At 36.6% G+C, this 22170-nt stretch overlaps 1 protein-coding gene across 15 annotated transcripts in view; it reads right to left on the bottom strand.

Annotated features, from left to right (window-relative positions):
• FUBP1 (far upstream element binding protein 1) overlaps positions 1-22170 on the bottom strand; it is a 37219-nt gene that overhangs the window by 5779 nt on the left and 9270 nt on the right. For 6 of the 15 annotated variants that reach the window (XR_003911763.1, XM_029947266.1, XM_029947268.1 and 3 more), the window contains 13 exons: positions 20834-20996; positions 20639-20737; positions 20409-20510; positions 20049-20151; positions 19852-19952; positions 19137-19278; positions 18327-18487; positions 15570-15721; positions 15404-15483; positions 12004-12141; positions 10036-10110; positions 2552-2611; positions 2326-2471 (listed from right to left, as the gene is read on the bottom strand). Coding sequence is in view for 14 of the 15 variants with exons in the window: in XM_029947266.1 (XP_029803126.1) it covers positions 2326-2471; positions 2552-2611; positions 10036-10110; positions 12004-12141; positions 15404-15483; positions 15570-15721; positions 18327-18487; positions 19137-19278; positions 19852-19952; positions 20049-20151; positions 20409-20510; positions 20639-20737; positions 20834-20996 (1522 nt within the window). In the remaining variant the exon portion in view is untranslated. The other 9 variants (XM_029947274.1, XM_029947279.1, XM_029947278.1 and 6 more) reach the window with 6 other exon arrangements.

The raw sequence follows: 22170 nt of genomic DNA, 5'->3' as shown, positions 1-22170 counted from the left end.
ACTTCAAACTACAACTATATATCCTATCTAAATAAGGGCAAGGGAAGTCACTCTAGGTTCTATAAAACAATCAAAAACATTTCAAAATATCTATAATGAACTGAACTGCTATTTTCTACCCTGTAAGTAATCTCAACATTTATGTCCTTGTACATCTTCCCTTATAGTATATTCAGAACAACAATTGGTGCTCCCCACCAATGAAAAGAATATATATATATTTATGAAATGGTGTTAAAACTGCTACATTGCTTAATATTTGCGAAATGAAAACCACTGATACATTTCAAGTCTTTCATATTAATATATAAGATATGCATACTGTACACTGAAAAGCAATTTATTTTAGGAGCACCAATGAGTAATACTATTCAATTTTAATGATCAGTTTTCTTTAGCTATAGCTAAAGCATATCAAAAATACTTACCCATTAAGCTCACTTAAAAAAAAAATACAGACCTATGTATTATTCTATGTTAAATTAAGAAGCAGTTAGGGTTTTCCAAGATATCAGCACTGTATTCCAACATAATATTCACACAAAGTATGGCATTTACATTATGTGGAACATTGACAAAAAGATACTGTTGCAGTTCATCAATTTGTCATTCTGATGTACTTACAGTGCAATGCTCCTTGAAGGAACACAATCAAGGATGATACACAGCACAGTCCTCCTCACCCCTACAGAGCTAGTTCTATACTGGCTGGATCAAACCTGCACTTCAACAGACAATGGCAAGACAGACTGTATTTGCATGTAGTCTAGTATATTAATATGCAAAGAGCCAACAAATATGCAGAGTAAAACAATGGATTTCAACAAAATATCAGAATTTCAGCATGAGTGTTATAGAGTAATAAAATGATTTCAAGTACATAAAAAATTAAGTTGATTCAATGACTGGACTTGTGCATTTACAAAACAAAGCTATTATCTATACTGCAAAAAGAAAAAAAAAGAAAAAAGCTTGAACATTTCCATACCCCAATAATGTTTCAATGGCAGATGCACTGTAGCTATACTTTTTGCATTCTATTCACTTTTCTACCCTAAATTTAAAAAGAAACACACTAATATTGTATACATTGAAAGTTTCTTTACATGAAAAAACTTCTTATTCAACTACTCATATTCACTATCCGAAAACTGTTTAAAATTAGTTATGCTGAAACAGTCTTGGAAATTGAAGTAATTATCAAATTAGGAACAGAAAGGTTAACTGTTATAGCAGCAGTACAGATCTGAAACAGTGGTCATGTATAAAAGGAAATTTCACTGTTAATGCAATGGAAGTATGCCAAAAGAGCACTGTACACACATGCAGTTTTTAATCAAACAGAAGGAAAAAAAATGAAGATATCAGGATTACTGGTGCTGAAACAGCCAAATACAATAAATGGAAAAGATCCTCCAATCTACTACTATACTGCAAGGGGGAAAAAACATGCCAGTGTTTAAAAAACTCAATTAATATTTCATGGGGAAAGCTTATATTTTGTGTATATGTATCTTAATTTATCATTGCTAAGAAATTATGAATCCTTTAAATACCCACATATCCAACTTACCGACACAGGAGGTTTCATATCATTTATTGTAAAGCACAAAACAGGCATTTTAAAAGTGAAAGTATACATTGAAAAAGTACATTTATATCACAAAGCATTGACCACATAATAGTTGCAAATACATTTGCTGGAATGTGTACATCTACACTAAATACTAAAAACAAACCAATTTTCATTTCTACACAGAAATATTAACCTCCTATCAGTAGTGATAGATATTTTGTACATTTTCAAAAAAAAAAAAACACTATTTTAAACCAAAAACAAAATTAAGATCTTCATCAAGTCGTCTGCATCCATATATTTAACAAAGGTTTTTTTCCCCCACACAATGAAGCAAATACTGTATTGTCCACTTCTTATTATTGGCCCTGTGCAGAAGAGATACATAAGAAATACACAAAAAGTTAAAGAAAATCCTTTAAATGGAGCTAACTCAGGAGTGAATCCTTTAAGAAAAGAAAAACTGGTTAATATAAATGGTGGTGGCTTCTTGCATGATTTGCAAATCCCTGGGGGAAAAAAATTTATTTTTAAAATCAAAGGCATTGTAGAAATATTCAGCACTCAGATGCCAGAAAGCATTATAAAAAAACAAACAAAAAAACCCAAACAATACATCACAGAACTTCATTTAGTTATGCTATGCCAGATAAAAATTAAAAAGGCAAACAATTCCAAAGAGACAAAACAGTAAACATGCAGAAAACATGATTGGAGTAGAAATCAACACATGAGCAAGTTTAGTGTACCTGAGGTGCTGGAGGGTGCTGTGGCATTCCCTGGGGGCTTGTCTGGGCGTAGTAGGCGGCTTGCTGTCTATAGTACTCAGCCCAGGCTGCACTATAATCTGGCTGACCACCTGGGGGAGCGCCAGTAGGAGCAGGAACCGCTTGACCTTCGAGAAAACAGAACAACTTTGTTGCTGTAACCACAATTAAAAGCCCAAAATAATCTCATTTCTAATAAAAACAATACCTTGCTTCTTGTAATATTCCTCCCAAGCTTTTGAATAATCTTGTGTCTGCCCTTGTTGACCTAAAAAAAACCCCCTATATTTTAATACAAAATTATATCCACTGTAAGTACAGGTTATAAAGACAAGCACAGAGGGTCAGAATTGCTCCTGTTTTATCTTATTCATTAGTGTCAGAAGACTACTCTATAATTAAAGAAATCAGAATGCTGTTTCTTTCTGCCTTATATTAATACTGTAGTTCTAGAGTACCACTATTAATAAAAAGCAAAATCAAAACCATCCACATAGTTTTAATAAGAAAGGCAACGATTTAGGCATAATCTGAATTCAATTACAGAATTTATAATGTTCTAAATTGAGTTTGGCAAGTACTTCAAGTAAACAATCTAGTTCTCTGATGGTGATGTTGGGCACTGGGAGGGCAGAGACCATGATTTTTCTTGTCTTATTCATTTGGATGTTACACTACACATTTTAAATAAGATGTAAATCTTTGATGGAAGAAAAGAACATTTTTGAAAAACCAAAAGCCCACTTGGAATCTTTTAAAGACTTCATTATTTTCAGATATGGTCAAGATCTTTGTTTCCTGATTTGTGACCTACAAACTAAGTGTATGAGGACTAACCATCAAAATACTCAAATAATAAGATGCTTAGGACATAAAGAACAATTACCAAAGACATTCGAAGGAGTAAGATCACTGAAACACAAAACTCAACAAGCAGCTTTCATGGGCAAGTATTTTTGTAAGCAGGGTTAATTTTCCTGAATTAAGACACTAAATAATCAAATGCAATGCACAAAACTTAAAATGAGCTCTGAATCAAAACAAGCATAAAGACAACAGACACACACAGCCACAAGATACCGTTTTCTGACAACCAAAGAAAATATGGTCTATATGTTGGTAAAATTTCTGAAATAATTTAAAACAGGCTGCAACCTACTTTGTAAAGGCTTGCGCACAAAAAAAATACACACACACACACACACACACAGACACAAATTACGTATGATAAACTTAAAAAAATGTTGAATGAATAGAAAATATAAATATGCGTGTTCACGGTATGATTTTTTTCTGATTTTTTCAAGGTATAAAAATTTATGAAATAAAAAGTTGGGGAGAAAGAACGTGTTTTCCTACTGAGCTCCTTTTTTTGGAGAATTGTATTTAGCTTATTACTTTACCTGATGAAATTATTATGACTAGATAAAAAGTACTAGAGAACAGACACAGAGAAAGTTGTTTTTATGTTTGTTGGATGCTGCCAACAGACAACTTTATATAGTTGCAGAAAACAGGCTATTACCATCAATCACAAAATCAAAGAATTAAAAGCAACTCAGTGAACAGAATTTTGACTTTTATGAGTAACTTTAAAAACCCAAGAAAAAACTGCCTTCTATAGGTAACTGCAGAGAAAACCCATGTAATATAAAGAAAATTCTCTTATTTTAGTTTTCCATAACTCTTTTCAAAGAAGTGAGGTTTAACATTTTGATCCAATGAGGAGACACAATTCAAGCAAATCTGAAATAGATTTCAGTATTTAGACAACTGCCAAATATCACAGGGTACCAAGAGTAATAAAACCACACAATGTCTCTTAGGAACTGTACACCTGAAAACCTGCTGACTTGAGGCCAAACTTGGTTAAGACAGCAACAATTTCTACTTCAGGTTTACAAAAAGGAACCAAACATCACTGTTTTAGAGACTAAATTACAGTATAAGATGAACAAGGAGACACTTCAAGAAAATTCATCAGGGGTGCCTGGGTGGCTCAGTTGGTTAAACATCCAGCTTTGGCTCAGGTCATGGTCTCACAGTTCGTGGGTTTGAGACCCGCCTCAGGCTCTGTGTTGACAGCTAGCTCAGAGCCTGGAGCCTGCTTCGGATTGTGTCTCCCTGTCTCTGAGCCTCTTCTGCTCTCTCTCTCTCTCTTCCTCAAATAAATAAAAACAGTAAAAAAAAAAAGAAAAGAAAAGAAAAAAGAAAAAAAGAAAATTCATCAAACTCAAATGTTCCCTACTCTCCCATCTCAAATATTTCTGTGGAAAGTGAAAGGTAAACATGTCAGACTATTAAAAAAAAAAAAAAATCAAAGCACTCGATAGGTCCTAAACACCTGACATCCCAACCTTGAAGGTGTCCAAAGAAAAACTCATCTCACTCCTCCTTTCTGTGGGGCAAGTTTTGCCCTGCTGGAAAAGAAAGAACTCTTCCTATCCACTTAGGACTTGCCTTTCCCCTAGCCTCCTGTGCCTCTCTGCCCACATTAGGAGTGTACTTACTTAGCTTGCTTCCTTTATTCCTTCTGAGTTCAATACACATCACTTAACACTTACATATAGATTTCATTCAAGAGGTAAGACGTGCCCTGGAGTTCACACATACACTCTATTATTATAGCCCAACAGGCAAACATGCTTGAACAGATGTCACTCCAAGTTATCACTCTGTATACCTACATCTTTCCCATAACCACTTTCCTCACTACACACCTCTTTCCAAGTACCATAGGCTAGGGGCACCTAGGTGGCTCAGTTGGTTGAGTGTCCGTCCGACTTCAGCCCAGGTCACGATCGCAACAGTTCATGGGTTCAAGCCCAGCATCAGGCTCTGTGCTGACAGCTAGCTCAGAGCCTAGAGCCTGCTTTTGATTCTGTGTGTCCCTCTCTCTACCCCTCCCCTGCTCATAAATGTTAAAAAAAAAAAAAGTTAAAATAAAGTACCATATACCAAAGGTTCAGAGTCCACTGTATTAGTACTTGACATTCTGAGTCATTCTCTAAAGTCATACTTTTCGAAAAATGCTTTCACTAGCCCTCTTCCCAATGGGAATTGGCTGAAACTCAAATCCACTTAGATCTCTAGGTGTTTACTTATTACAAAATTTCCCTCATTCTAGCTTCAAAAATATCCACCCTTGGAGCTTTGCTGCCATTCCTCATAAGACTTAAAATTTCCTTTGTTAATAACCCTCTTATAATCTCACCTCTTATAAATTTCTTTCCTAAATTCTCTTGGTGTTAATCCTGGGAAATTCAGAACTGTTACAGAAAACAAAACTAATTAAGATCTTAACTTGAGGGGCCCCTGGGTAGCCCAGTCTGTTGAGCATCCGGTTTCGGCACAGGTCATGATCTCACGGTTCGTGGGTTTGAGCCTCGCGTTGGGCTCTGTGCGGACAGCTAGCTCAGAGCCTGAAGCCTGCTTCAGATTCTGTGTCTCCCTCTCTCTCTGACCCTCCCCTGCTCGAGCTGTCTCTCTGTCTCTCAAAAATAAATAAAAAAAAAAACACTAAAAAAAAAGAAAAGAAAAAAAAAGAACTTAACTTGAGGCACCTGGGTGGGTCAGTTGGTTCAGTGTCTAATCAGTTCAGGTCACAATCTCACAGCTCATGGGTTCAAGCCCTGCATCAGGCTCTGTGTGGACAGCTCAGAGGCTGGAGACTGCCTCAGATTCTGTGTCTCCCTCTTTCTCTCACTCAAAAATAAACACACAAAAAAACCCAAAAAGCCCTCCTGTTTCAAGAGGTTTACTTACTTATAAACAATGACACATTTAGAGGCGCCTGGGTGACTCGGTTAAGAGGCCGACTTCGGCTCAGGTCATGATCTCAGTTTGTGGGTTCAAGCCCTGCATCAGGCTCTGTGCTGACAGCTCAGAGCCTGGAGCCTGCTTCGGATTTTGTGTTTCTCTCTCTCTGCCCCTCCCCCACTCATGCTCTGTTTCTCTGTCTCGATAATAAAAATATTAAAAAAAATTTTTAATGACACATTTATAACGTTAGTGGTTATTTTCTGCTAACAGGAAAAGCTGAAATTTGGGTTCAAAAGCTGGGACAGCCTGCCTAGTTTAGTAAAGAGGTTACTGGATTGGTAATTGGGATGTCCAGAGTCCTAAAAAATCCTAGCTCTGCCACTAAAGGAATTCAACATGGCCTCTCTAAACAAGGGAGATGGATTTGGAGATAAAGATTTTTATCTAACATCTTATTTTCTTTATTATATCTTCCCTTTAACTTAAAAATCTTAAAAACTGTATTGGCAGAGCATATGACTCTTGATCTCGGGTTTGTGAGTTCAAGCCCCACAATGGGCACAGAAATTACTTAAATCTTGAAAACTGAATTATGTTAGTTTTATGCTTCAATATCTGACAAATAAAATTAAAGAAATTAAAGTAGCTAAGCAACACTCATTTGCAATAAGGACTTCTATAGGGCAAAATAAATGGACTTTGGCAATTTAAGATTACTTCCCTTAAGATTTATATGTGAAATATTCATCCAACTTACTCTTTACTCAAAAAAAATTAACAGCTGATCACTATAGAGCTACAAAAAATATATATATAACTGAGGGAAAAAAAGTGAGGCTTCTCCACAAAAGATTCAAGACAGTCCAGCATAGTATCTCTTAACGTTAAGATTTTACAGTTAGCACAGTAAAGGTAGAAAATGAAAAATTAAAAGAATGCCAAGGTGAAAATTCTACCCTTAAATAAATCTGAATGGTATTAAGACCTCATAGATTAGATTCAACACACCTGCTCACTCTGGGCAAGTAAAAGGTAATAAAAGCTAAACTATAAATATACCAATGGCAGTGCTGCAAACCAATGACAAAATATAATAAAACATAAGTTTAAAAAAAACACATAAAGTTGCACAAATACCCCAATAATTATCTAAGTCCACAAGCAGGCCTGTTTTTGCTCATTTTTAGTATTAACATAGCGAACATCTCTGGCACGTTCACCACAGTGAAAATATAAGTGAGGCCCAGGGATTTTTAATTACGACATGCTCAAATCTTTACAATGGTGACACTATTTCATACAAATTTAAATGACCATAGGTCCTGACCACTAATACTATCGTGGGATGATTATTAATAGCATTCTCAGTTATTTTCATAAGTATATCTTAGGGTAATAAATTATGTGATCACCCTAATTAGAGTATACGGTTTTGAGATTAAAGTTTTTTAAAAAGTATTTTTTGCAGAATTTTAGCTGTTGTAGACCTGCCTGAGATAAAATAGGTCACAAAAACATAATGTTTTAGCCTCAGGAATGTAGCATGGAAAGTTATTCTGAGAGGAAAAACAATTTTTCTTTCTTTAAACAGAAAATAAGCTGCGTAAAACATCCTTACAAAGTAAATGTATCCTACGCAAAAATAAGTTTTTTTTCCATTAAAAAAAAAGTCTTTTTAAATGTTTATTTTTGAGAGAGAGGGAGACACAATCAGAAGCAGGCTCCAGGCTCTGAGCTGTCAGCACAGAGCCCAACAAGGGGCTTGAATCCCTGAGCGGTGAGATCATGACCTGAGACAAAGTTGGACGCTTAACTGACTGAGCCACCCAGGTGCCCCTCCACTATCTTTTTTTTTTTTTTTTAAGTTTACTGATTTATTTTGGGAGTGAGAGTGAGTGAATGAGTAAGCATGCTTGAATAGGGGATGGCCAGAGAGTCATGAACTAAGAAATTATGACTTGAGCAGAAATCAAGAGTCAGACACCCAAATGACTGAGCCACCCAGGTGCCCCTACACAAAAATAATTTAATATAATCACCCTTCTGAAAAATATTCTTTCTGTAAAGATGATAAAACACCCCCAGACAAAGAAATGTTGAAATTTATATTGAAAAATCTCAAATAGACTGTATGATAAAATTCTACCATCTATACATTTTTTCTATACCTGTGAATAATGGACAAGTTTATCTGTTTAGTTTTCATTTGTGACAAGTGCTGTAATGTATATATGTTAATCTCAAAAGGCTAACACCATAAGCTTCTAAAAACAAAACCTATCTGTTCAGAAAAGTACTGCTGACCCTTGAACAACTCAGGCATTAACTAGTGGGCACCAACCTCCTGTGGAGTTGAAAACACACATAAAACTTTGGACTCCGGGAAAGTTTAACTACTTTCTTTAACAACTTCTTTGACCAGAAAAGCCTTATAGGTAACACAAACAGTCGACTAATACATATTTTAAGTATTATATACTACATTCTACAATAAAGTAAGCTAGAGAAACAAAAAAGAAAATTTGTTTATATAGTACTATTAAAAAAAAAACACAAAACCCTTATAAGTAGACCCATGAAATTCAAACTTATGTGAAGGGTCAAATGAACAGTATCAGGTTCCAAACAGTCCCAGAAAATTTGAACTTTAGGCCTTCTTGAAGTTCAAATTCTGGTTCTACCACTTAGTGGCTGTATATCTCAACTGGTATAGTCGAAGTATAGTTTTCATTTCTAACAATTTATAGTAACATATTTAGCAAAACCCTTAATGGTATCCTCCATGAGAATATAATAACCAGAAGGGCAGGGGCTCCAGGGTATTTATGCTCACAATCACATTCTCAGCATCATGTTAGGTATGTAGTATGTGTTCTACAGTTACTGAATGGAAATGGCCTTTCTAGGAGAGTGTTTTCCCTTTTTTCTCATATATAAAAATGTTATTTGAGTAACTAACATCCTATGTCACTGTACATTGCTTATCTAGTTACTTTGCAGCAGAAAATACCACATAACCAATTTCTGCTTGGCACTATAGAATTTAACCTATGCCATTCAAGCTCCTAATATATGTAATTGTCTTTGACAAAAGTTCAAGGTCATATTCAAGGTCATAATGTGCCAATGGTGAAAATCCTAGTTTCAATTATTTTTTTCAAGCTTTTTAAAATGTTTTTTATTTATTTTTGGGAGAGAGAGAGAGACAGACAGACAGACAGACAGACAGACACAGCATGAGCAGGGGAGGGGCAAAGAGAGAGTGAGACACAGAATCCGAAGACAGGTTCCAGGCTCTGAGCTAGGTGTCAGCACAGAGACTGACATGGGGCTCGAACCCACAAACCATGAGATCATGACCTGAGCATAAGTCAAATGCCCAATCGACTGAGCCACCCAGGTGCCCCTAGTTTCAATTATTAGGGTGGCTGACAAATGCATTTAAAAACAAAAGGATTTCCTGGTTATATAACCACAAATTTAAGGATTATAGTTTATAATAACCTTGATACAGCTGGAAGTTCAGTGATTTTAGAATGCCTTCAGGGGTGCCTGGGTGGCTAAGTAGGTTAAGTGTCCAACTTCAGCTCAGGTCATAATCTCATATCTAGTGAGTCTGAGCCCAGTGTCAGGCTCTGTGCTGACAGTTCAGAGCCTAGAGCCTGCTTCAGATTCTCTCTCTCTCTCTCTCTCTCTCTCTCTCTCTGCCCCACTTCTGCTCACATAATCTCTCAAATATAAACATTAAAAAAAAACCCCACATTCAATATTCCCCACTTCAAGACATTAAAAGTTAAAAATAAAACAGTCCAAGTAACAAAAACATAATGCAAATATGGTTTTATAACAATGTTCATCCTTCTAGTGTTATTCACTAAATGTGTCAAATTCAATTTAATTAAACATATAAAAAAGAAATGTAGAACATACCCATTTTCTTGTAATATTCTTCCCACGCCTTGGTATAATCAACCTGTCCAGCTGGAGCTGGATTCTGCTGATCTCCTTGTTCAAGAAAAACAACAACAAAAAAAATTTATGGTCTCAAAAGACAATCTCGGCCCTTTCCTTCTATTCCTTGAATGGAGAAAGTGGGAGTGGCCTGCCATAGGGAGCAAGGGTAGGAGGGAGGGTGCTGTGTAGTAGTGGGATCCTTGCTGGCGTCAAAGACATAGGAGGTAGAGAGGGCCATCAACGAGAAAATTTGTCAATGGACATGGAAGAAGAGATACACTGAGCAGGTAGGTAAATTCACTGGTCAAGTAAGAGGATACCAACTGTTTCACCACTTATAGGCACTGAAAAGGAAAAAGCCAGAAAGTACTCTGATGTGTTACAGTGGAATTCTGCAGGCAATATAATGGCTTTAGAAATATATACATATATAAATACCAATGTTTCATATATGCATTCACAAGCATACATGTACATAAATTCTTTAGTTAGATTCAAGATCTGTAAAGGATCTAGAAGCAACAACACCTTGGCAGAAATGAACACACTGAGTTGGTCTCTCAAATACCATCATCTGCTAAAAGGAAATCAGGGCTTCTTGGGAAAATGGTTGATTTTAGGGCTTGGGCCCAGAAAGCACAAAATAAGCATCTTTTGTGCAGGAAAGTAAAGACGTGCTTAAAGAATGACAGACATGCTGGGGTGCCTGGGTGGCTCAGTCAGTTAAGCATTTGACTCTGACTCAGATCATGATCTCATGGTTCATGAGTTCAAGCCCCACATCAGGCTTGCTACTGTCAGCAGAGCCTGCCTGCTTCAGATCTTCTCCACCCCCGAGTCCCCGCTCAAAAACACACACACATTTAAAAAGTAAAAAAAGAGTGACAGACATCTCAAAAGGATACAGGAACCATCTTAAAGGTACTCCTAACTGACCAAAGTTAGAACAATCTGATAATCAAAATAGTAAAGACAGTTTAAAATACAAGATGTTAAATAACACAGGAGTTCATACTGATATAAAGTAGAATGATGTAAATAGAAATCACCACCATAGCTCTGGTTGAATCAGACGCATGTCATGAAAAAAGGGTAAGGCCAATGGGCAGAAATTCAACAAGGAACAGAACAGTCTTATCATCTCAGTGTAATTCTCCAAAATGTATTTGTTAATATCAAAGAGAAAAATGGTAATTTTACAGTAAAGAAATCCAGCAGACACCAACATGATCAACGAAGTATGGTAACTATCACCAAGGATGAATCAGGTCAGCATTATATGACCCTTGATGTAATGCACGAAGAGGAACATAGCAGTATTTCTGAGATACTGCCATATACCAAGTAGGATCTCATGATCATGACCTTACCTTTGTGAGAGAGGACTGAGGTGACCTATGCTAATTGGATAGTCATCGCACAAGACAAAAAGTAGGTACTTTTTTTTTTTTTTTAAACCAGATGGGATCCTAGACCAGAATAGAGAAACTGATGTGACAACTGGTGAAATCTGAATAAAGGCTCTGAATCAGGACTGTAGTGATGTATCAATGCTTACTGTTTTAGAGGGCAGTATGATGGGTTATGTATTACTGAAGTAATACAGAAAGAGTATTTAAGGGCACAGGGACAACGTGCACAGCTTGGTCTCAATTACTGGTAATGGATATGGACATGTATGACAGGATAATGGGACAAATGGAAAGTGGAGAATAAAATATTAACAGGTAGGTTATCTGGCTGTTCTATAATGTTATCTAACAACTTAAACTTTTATGTAAGATGCAATTATTTTAAACTATTTCAAACTTATTTTTAAAAAGAAAGGTCTGCTTACTAAAGCTATAATATTCAAAGTTTTTAGGTTTAATACACTGATGTACTTCATATAGAATCCCAAACCTAAGTTTCTATTTCTACATATGAAATAAAATTTTTAGTTACCATAGTTACCTTGTCCATTGGTTTGGGTTGTAGTTGGTGCACCGGCAGGAGCTGCAGGTGGGGGCTGTGCTTGCTGTTGATAATAGTGAGCATAGTAGGCAGCCCAAGCTGCTGAATTTGGATCCGTTCCTGCCTTAGCTAGAATAAACACAAATTCAAGGTTTCCATCTAAAGTCCATAATCTCTCTCGCTCACTCACTCTCTCTCACACACACACTCAACATGCCCTCTTTGGCAAAGAAAGAGACCCCAAAATTAACTGGATATTGAAAACAGTAAATGGGAAGTTTTAAATTGTTATTTTAATTGTCATCATTTCCTTTAATTTCAGAAAAATATGGTACAGAAATTAAGCGACTTTCCTAGTTCTTAGAAAACTAGTTGAGTGGCAGTTGTGATAAAAATAAAGATCTTTTGCTTCCAAATCCAATGCTTTGCCTTATAATATTCTCTGCCCTTGTTTTTTTTCTAACCTGGTTTTGCCTCAAGCATAGCAGTTCTACATGGCAGATGACTAAAGGAAAGGATTTCTAGGAACTATCTGTACAAGAAACAATTATTTTAAAACTGTGAGTTTTGTCTTGTCTTGTTTTCAATGTAGAGACAACTAAGAATTTTAAAACAGCTGTATTTCATCTCATCATAGTTCATGGTTAATTACCCTAACACATACACTTGATGTCACTGCCCTACTTGAAATTGTTCGTTCATTCCAGAGAGAGACTTCAGGGCTGTCAAAAGCTTTTAAGTGTAACATTATCACCCAATATCTTTAATGATCTGGCTTATTCTTTCCATTCTAGCCTCATCTTCCCCTCTTTGTCAATATTTTTCCAACACTCAAGCTAAGGTCTCAGTAAATTGCTTGTACTTTGCAGAAGTTGCTGTGCTCATATCTGGCCTCAGACCATGTTTTACTTCCTCTGGATGTGCACTCCTCATTCATCCTTCATAAAAACCCAACTCATGCAGTCACAGTTTGAGACCTCTCAGAAATAGAAATCCTCTTCTTGATTCTGTCCTTTTATACCAAGAATATCGTGTGACATTACAGTATATTTTTATTAGTTTATATCACCAAGCAGAATGTAATTTCTTTAGCCAGAGTCTGTATCTATAAGAAATCTGTATCTTTTATCATAAGTGGGTAGCAGGTCTCAGCTGTTTAATAAAGGCTGGTGAAGTTAGAGGAAGAAGGAGCAATAATTTCTAGAGTGATACAATGTTTTTAATGCTTTTATTTATTTTTCAGAGAGAGACAGAGACAAAGAGACAGAGACAGCTTGAGCAGGGGAGGGTCAGAGAGAAAGGAGGCACAGAATCTGAAGATAGGCTCCAGGCTCTGAGCTAGACATCAGCACAGAACCCGACGCAGGGCTTGAACCCATGAACCGTGAGATCATGACCTGAGCCAAAGCCGGACACTCAACCGACTGAGCCACCCAGGCACCCCTAGAGCGATACAATTTTTAAGGTGCTATGATTGTAAAGCATTATCTACCCTCCATTACCCTCTTCCTCAAGTAATAAATGTATTGCTTTTCTAAGTTGGATTACCTGCATACTAATACAAATATTTCACTTAACGCCATCTCTGGCTAGAGAAACTGAGATAAAACAGACTCTGAAAAGTAATACTTGCACTCTTGAATGTGCAGACTGTGTAACAAAACCAGTCTTACAGTTAGATATAACTAATACACATGGAGAACTTATTCACTCAACATCATCATATTGTTTCATTTACCATTTTATAGATAAGAAAAAAATGTTAAACTAAAATAGTTTCATCTAAACGAATTATTTGGTTAGCAATATCTAACCCTAGATGCCATCTTTTAACTAATGGATCACTTCTTTTCCAAAGACAATGCTGCAAACCATATTTCTCAACCACTTCTTACAGTGATGACTTCACTATTACTCCTAGTGGAAAATGAGACTGTGATACAGAGACTACATCTTATTCCCATCAGTTTTCTCAATCACATTACTGATCCAAACAGTGCTCATATAGTACAATATTGCAGATCCAACCTCTCCAATATAAATTCACCCCTTAACTTGCTCAAACTCTTCTTGATTTTCTTAATCTTTAGAAATTTCTTTAAAGACATTTAGGGACAACTAAGATCAGCTGGTTGAGCATCTGACACTTGGCTCAGGTCATGATCCCAGAGTCATGGCATCAGGCTCTGCTATGGACTCTGCCAGGCAAGGAGCCTGGCTTGGGATTCTTTCTCTCACTCCCTCTGCCCCTCCCCTACTCATGTGAACTCTAAAATAAAAATGAAGGAAAAAAAAACCTAATAAAAAAGAAGTTTAAATTACTGTACACTAACTTAAAGTCCACCTATCATAGCATTGCTAACACCTGGAGTGCACTTTTCTGCTGTAGAATGTAAACTAATCTTTGTGTACCCACATCTTAGCACACTCAAGTTGTTTCTTGAATGAAAGGTGTGGTTATTTGGTTACTGCCATGGGTCACCATATTTGAAAGACCAGGAAATTAATAAAGTATGTTACAAATATAGGGCTATAATTAAATAAGTGTTTTAATAAAATTCACTAAAACAATTTCACTTAAATCAATTATTCAGGTTCCTTTAAAAAATAAACACTAGCATGGAAAGGAATCCATAATTCAGTACCTTCCTTGAAACTACTCCAGTGAAAGAAGCCTAAAAGATAGGTAGTAGGTGAGAAAGAAGGATCATAAATAAATGTTAATTGGTTTCAATGAATGCCCCATCATGAAAAGAAAACTAGAGGGTGGAAGATGCAATATCAGAATAGAAGGTAATATATAAAAAATCCCGATCTGAACAGAGAAAACAGTTAACTAAATGTATTTCTAAGTTCTAACATGCAGACATTAAACAGAGGCCTGATTTTTACTAATATGTGAAATTACTGTATCAGGAATATTAAAAGACTAAAACAGCTTATATATCTTATTTGAGAACTCCAAAGTTCTCAAGTTCTCTAATTTAAGTATTAAATGCTCCATTAGATGCTCACATCATTAAATAAATAAGTGTACTCTCTTCTTTCATGGACAATGTCACAATTAATGCATCATACATCTGGTAGCACTAGAATCTAAAACTAAGACACTGTACTTTTCCTATAGCTTTTGGCTTTTAGCACTCTGCTCTTATCACTTTGAAAGGAGAGAAAGTCAAATGTAGGTAGAAAAAAGTTACATGAAAATAGATCATATTCACACTAGTCTCAAACTGTGGTAAAACCAGAAACTAACACTCCTGTTGAAAGAGTGAAACAAGTGCAGAAAAGGCACACAATGTAGAAATGACACTAGAAAATTGAAGAGTATATATATAATAGGAATGGCAAACAAACAATAGATTACACATGAATGATAAATGTCTTTTACCTGGATCAGGAGGGGCCTGCTGCTGCCAGTGTGGATATGCATTTCCCCACCCCTGAGGGGCATAAGGAGCTGGAGGACCACTAAAAAGATAGAAATCAATATAAAAATACAATTTACCAAAAGCTAGAATGTTTGGGGGAAAACCCCAGAATCAAACAATACTTACTGAGGAGCAGGGCCAGGCGGTCCCGGATTATAAGGTGCAGGGTTGTATGGTCCCATTGGAGTTCCAGGCCCTGGAGGCCCAGGAGGCCCATGGGGGCCTGGGACACCATGGGGCCCATGGGGTACAGGTGGCCCTAAAGGGTTTACTGGGCCCTACAAAAAAGCAAAGAGATGTACAAAAAGTCAGAAGAACAGTAATGGCTGAACAATTCAAAGGCCAAATAACCTTCCATTTTTACCCTTATATATAACCACGAGCAACTTATTTTTATTATTTTTTTTAATTTTATTTTTTGAGAGAGAGCGTGAGCAGGAGAGGGTCATAAAGAGAGGGGACACACAGAATCCGAACGAAGACAGGCTCCAGGCTCTGACCTAGCTGTCTGCACAGAGTCTGATGCAGGGCTCGAACCTACAAACCACGAGATAATGACCTGAGCTGAAGCCTGACACTCAACAAACTGAGCCACCCAGGCGCCTTACAAGCAACACATTTTAGATTTTTCCTTCATTTCCTCATTCACTGCAAAAACTTTTCAAGGTTTTCTAATATTTACTTATTTTTGAGAGAGCAAGCAAGCAGGGGAGGGGCAGAGGGAAAAAGACACACAGAATCTGAAACAGGCTCCAAGCTCTGAGCTGTCAGCACAGAGCCCAAGCAGGACTCAAACTCAGGGAACTGCAAGATTACGACCTGAGCCAAATTTTGAACGCTTAACTGCTACCCAAGAGTCCATGTTCGTAACTATCAAACTGAAATGCTTCTCTAGAACCTATCTTCTTTGCCCAACAATCCAGAAGAAACCTTGATCTACACATGCTAAGAATAAAACCAAAACCAAAATGTTAATTCATTTTTCTAGCATCAACCTCTGCTAATACTGGGTCTATAATTATTTTCATGTTTTCAATTACACTTACAAATTTTTATTTTTATTTTTATGTTTTTATTTTATGTTTATTTTTAAGAGAGACAGATAGTGAGCAGGGGAAGGGCAGAGAGAGAGAGGGAGACACAGGATCCAAATTTGGCTCCAGGCCTGAGCTATCAGTACAGAGCTTGACATGAGGCTCAAACTTGTGAACCATGAGATCATGACCTGAGCTGATGTAGGACACCTAACTGACTCAGCCACCCAGATGCCCCTACATTCATTTTCTTAAAAATATTGATTTGAGAGTGAGAGAGAGAGAGAGAGAGAGAGAGAGAGCGAGCGAGCACATATGCGCACGCTGGAGGGACAGAGAGAGAATGAAAATCCCAAGCAGGCTCTGCATGCTAACAGTGGGAGTTCAATCAATCTCATGAACCTGGAGATCATGACCTGAGCTGAGATCAGAATTCAGCCACCTAAGTGACTGAGCCACCCAGGCACCTGTATTTTTTTTAAGTAGGCCTCATGCCCAGCACTGAGCCAAACACAGGGCTCAAATCTAGGACCCTGAGATCAAGACCCAAGTGGAGATTAAGTTGGATGCCCCAACCTTCACACTTATTGTCAATACCACAGAACTTACAATCTTTGTATGTATTTTTACAAGACTTTCTTTTAGTTTCTAAGTTATTTCTATACCTAACATTGGATTCAAACTCACAACCCTATGATCAGGAGTAACATGCTCTACTGACTGAAACAGCCAGGTACTCCTGGTTTAATATTATCTTTTATACATCTATTTTTGTCTTTCCCAGAAGACAGAAACAGTGTCTAACTTCATTTGTATCCCTCCCACAGTATGGCAATCATCAAGGACAATTTTCCTAAGAAATTCTAATTATTATTACTCATTTAAAATACTCTTATACCATATAGTAAAAGAATACAATTAAAATACTACTTTCTCTTACTTTTTTTGTACTACTACCAGGAAACTTTTCTAAAGGAAAAACTTAATTTGACTGTGTATCAGAATCACTTAGAACACCTTTCTAGATGCTGGGCCCTGTTCCAGACATATTGAATCAGAACTGACATGGGGCGCCTGGGTGGCTTAGTTGGTTAAGCAGCTGACTTCAGCTCAGGTCATAATCTCACAGTTCGTGGGTTTGAGCCCCATGTCAGGTTCTGTGCTGATAGCTAGCTCAGAGCCTGGAACCTGATTCTGATTCTGTGTGTCCCTCTCTCTCTGACCCTCCCCCACTCAAGCTGTGTCTGTCTCTCTCAGAAATACACGTTAAAAAAAAAAAGAACTGTCATGTGTAGAGGTGGAAAGCATTCAACTTGTATACATTTTAAAACTCCCCAAATTATGGTCTAGGATGGATTTGTTAATTTCTAAAGTGTGGGACGCATCTAATCCATATTTAACTGAGCAGGGTTGAGTACATTAAGCCCTTAAAAAATACTGAATTCCTGTCACCCATCTCCTCCAAGTATGTTCTACACCTGCCACCAACCCTCATTATCATATCTGCAAGTAATGCAATCTATTTATTTACCCACACAAGGTTCTAAATACTTGCAAATGTGTACTGAATTATTTTTCACTGCTGCAGAATTTTTTCTGTTTTAGGCATTCATTTTGTGGTGAAACCTATGATCTCTGGAGTAGAAACTGGCATTTTTTACATCGCTATTATAGGAACATCCAAATACCTATTTAACGATCCATTAAAAATTGTAGTTATCTATTTATTTTGTAAGTAAGCTCTACACTAACTTAGGCCTGAACTCACAACCTAGAGATCATGAGTCGTATGCTCTATTGACTGAGCCAACCAGGTACCCTTATAAATTGAAATTTAAAGCATACTCACACCAATCTTTTCTTCTATAAGTTGCCGTGCATAGTCTATTTGCTGTGGAGTGCCACGGATTGTAAATAATTTCATGTTAGGATCTGCATTAGGTGGAGGATTTCTCTGAAGTTCTATTCTTGCACCAGACTGCTGACTTATGCTTTTTATGGTTTCACCTCCTAAAACCAAAACACAGTAATTTCTCTAAAGAGTCAAAGGATACAAGAGGAGCTATTTAAAAGAAAAGGACAACTAAAAGGGCCATTAAGAAAAAAGTTTTGAGAAGTATCCCATTTGCCAATATTCTATTAGAATTTTCCATTTATTCTACACTTTAAATCAAGTTATATAAAGCAAGTATTTCATCCTTCTCCTAAAATACATTCAAGTTTCAAGGCATAACTTAGTATGTCCGTAACCTAACCTAAAATCAATGGTAACAACAAAAAGTAACTCATCAAAATCTTTGGTTCCAATAAACTGCTTTCACAGCTAACCTAAACTAACACACTTATTAAAAATTCTAAATTTTAAGAAGATGCAAGGAAAAAGCAAATGACACAAAGACATTCAAACCACTTTTTGGGTCAAAACAAAAGTTTCTTACACAAACTGTGGGTCCACTCTCCAGGAGCCAATGTTATTCAAATCCCATTCTTTTTATATGCATATAAGGCCCTTCATTTACGTTTCTGTTACAAACCAACATAAAATAGAGCCAAGGAAAAATCTTTGCTACTGTTTTATAAGAGAAATAGCATCCAGAAAAATCAGGTCATGTGTTAACATTTTTACCCACACATTAAAACATTATTTAAAATACATTGCCTTTTCCTATTATTAATCCAGTTTTCCCAGTTGGTACAATGAAATTAAATTCCTGTAGTCCACCAGGTGGTCCCATGTTCCAGTTGCCTTGACCTCTACCTCTTCCTCGGCCACCAGGTCCAGGTCCACCAGGATTACCAGCCTAAAGAAGGGAAAGACAAGGAAAGTAAAGTCAGCAGAGAAGTATATTCTTTCCATGGTAAAGTCATTACATGTCTATTTTCTTAAGCCAGAAATTTAAAGAAGCTGGGAGATGACTTAGCCCAAATAACCAAGTACTACCTACCCACCATTTGTTCTTTTTACACTGGGATGCATAAGACAGCGAGTGTGCTTATGTACTTCCCTTTCTGCTCCAAGATGTCTTACCTTAAAGCTACCTTTCTAGTTTTAGCAAAATATCATCATACAGATTCTGATCAAAAACTAAAAGGGAAGGGGGGCACTTTCAGGCTTGAAAAAAAAGACTTTTTAAAATTTATTCATTTTGAGAGACACACAGAGACAGAGAGTGAGGATGCATACACAGAGGAGGGACAGAGAGAGGAGAGTCCTAAGCAGACTCTGTGCTGTTAGTGTGGAGCCTGATGCAGGGCTCAAACTTAGGAACCATGATATCATGACCAGAGGCTTAACTGCCTGACCCACCCAGGCATCCCAGAAAGTATTTTGTAAATGAAAACAAAATAATGAAAATAGTTAACATCTGTCAAACCTGAACACTTCGAAGAAGGTCTGTAATAATTTCTGCAGCATGTTGACATCGGTCTGGAGGTCCTGTTATTTGTGCTATTCTATCAGGTGTTGTTCCATCATCTTCAAATAAAAAAAACAAAATGAATCTATTTAGCAACAAATAGATGTCAAAAGTAATTGCTACCAACACTTAGAAAATTAAATATATGTACTCACCTGGCTTAAACTGTATTCGAACACCAGCATCATTTTGTATTTTTTTAATCATCTCTCCATTTCTTCCTATTACAATGCCAACAGCAAATCTTGGAATGGGGACCTTATGCAAAGAAGACTAAGTATTAAGAAAACAATTTCCTAAAAATTAATCTACCTCAAATCATAAAAGTATAAATAGCACTTTGCTTTGATAGGCCATCAAATAGGGTAACAAAATACAAGTTACACATTCTGCACTCCAAGGCACAAATGGTCGGGGGTTACAGTGTTAAAAATGGCTATGTAACACAGAACAGAAAAAACACATGTATTTACGAATCAGTACACAACCATTATTGAATGGGTATTTTTACTTACATCTATCCCTTCATTTCCACCTATTCTTGACCCATACTCATTTCGAACTTCTCTGAAACCACCTTGATCACGAATTAACTCTAACACCATTTCCTTGGCTTGCTGAAGTGGAGGGGGGAAAAAAAATCACCAAATTTAGAAAGTATGTCTCAAAATACTGTAATTATTCATGCATGTTTTGCCCATTTTCCCCCCAAATCCTTCTTTTTAAGATATAAACTTAAGTTTACTTGAACTTTGTATGGGTCTCCTGTAATCCTAAGAGGTTTGTCAGCACCAGTGTTCTGAGGTCCATCTTGAATCATAACCATTTTAACTCCAGCCCGCTCCTGTTACAGAAATCACACGTATTAACAAAAGGGGAGTGGAAGGAAACTGGCTTCTAAATAGGATGAAAAGTAATCATTTTACAAACACAATAATACCTGAAGTTGTTTAATAGTTTCTCCCCCCTTTCCAATAACTAATCCTGCTTTGCTAGCTGGAATCATGATTTCTTGAACTGCATTTCCTGGTCCATCACCATGGTGGAAGCCAGGGGCTGGTCTTCCCTTTTCTACAATCTGGTCCAGTAACCGTTTTGCTGATCTGTTAACAGTTAACAAATAAAGAGGCAAGAATAAGTTACAGCATAATAAAACCTTATCCAAACAAAGAAATAGAAAATAATATGATCAGGAACTTCTCCCATCACAATTCAGGTTTAGGGGGCTTAAGGCTAATTTAACAATTTTAATTGAGAAAAATGCCATCATGGTCAAAGAATCAAACTATGCAATAAAATTTCTAGATAATTTTCAGTGTTTTTGAGAATATTCCAAAATTTCTAAGAAGTAGCATTCTACTTCTAAAGTTATCTAAGAATTGAGCTGAATTTTGCCTAGAACTAAATGATGTATTTTGATTTTTAAATCATCAGTATGGTCACACATGTTAAAACTTATTTATTCATTCAAAAATACTTAAGAAATGTCAGCTATCTATTAGGTACTATCTTAGATAACAGAGTTACAATGCTGAACAATAAAGACAGGTTCCGCTGGTACAGTTTAATTTGATTAAATAAGTTAAAAACAGCATGTTAAAAAGATACATATTTGGTTAAGAGCTATAGACAAAAATCAAAATGGGGTAAGGGGGACAGAATGTCTATGTGTAAAGGTATACTATTTTATGCAAAAGACACATGAAAAACTTTACCAATAAGGAGACACTTGAACCAAGAACTAAGAGAAAAGGAGGAGTAACTATGAAAATATATGTGGGAAAATATTCCAGAGCAAAGAAATTGAATCTGCAAAATACTCCTATGAGAAGCATACTTGGTTGTGCTAAAAGAAAAGAAGATAAACCAGGCTTAAACAGAGTCAAGTGGGAGAAGAGTAGTAAAAAATGAAATGAGAAAGGTGGCAGGTAAGTCAGTCCATGATAACAACACTGACTTTTACTCTAAGTGGTGAAGCACTGGAGGATTTCAGCAAAGTAGAGATATGAACGGATTAACATTTAAAAAATAAACACTATGGCTATACTCTTTTAAGAATATACTACTGCTGAATAAGGCTAAAAAGAATGGAAATGTTGAAACATAGGCAAATGATGTCACCGACAAGATGACAGTATAGAAGTGGCAAGGAGCGGCTAGATTACAAATCCATTATGAAGAAAAATGACCCAAGAGTTCCTTATGAATAAACTGAGGCCGAAGGAAAAAAAAAATCAAAGTATTAAAACAGAGTTGCCATACACTGAGATGATTAAG

The sequence above is a fragment of the Suricata suricatta genome, chromosome 8 (genome assembly GCF_006229205.1).
Source record: "Suricata suricatta isolate VVHF042 chromosome 8, meerkat_22Aug2017_6uvM2_HiC, whole genome shotgun sequence".
Lineage (NCBI taxonomy): Eukaryota > Metazoa > Chordata > Mammalia > Carnivora > Herpestidae > Suricata > Suricata suricatta.
The sequence above is the reverse complement of the archived record's forward strand: the minus strand, read 5'-3'. Positions and strand labels throughout refer to the sequence as shown.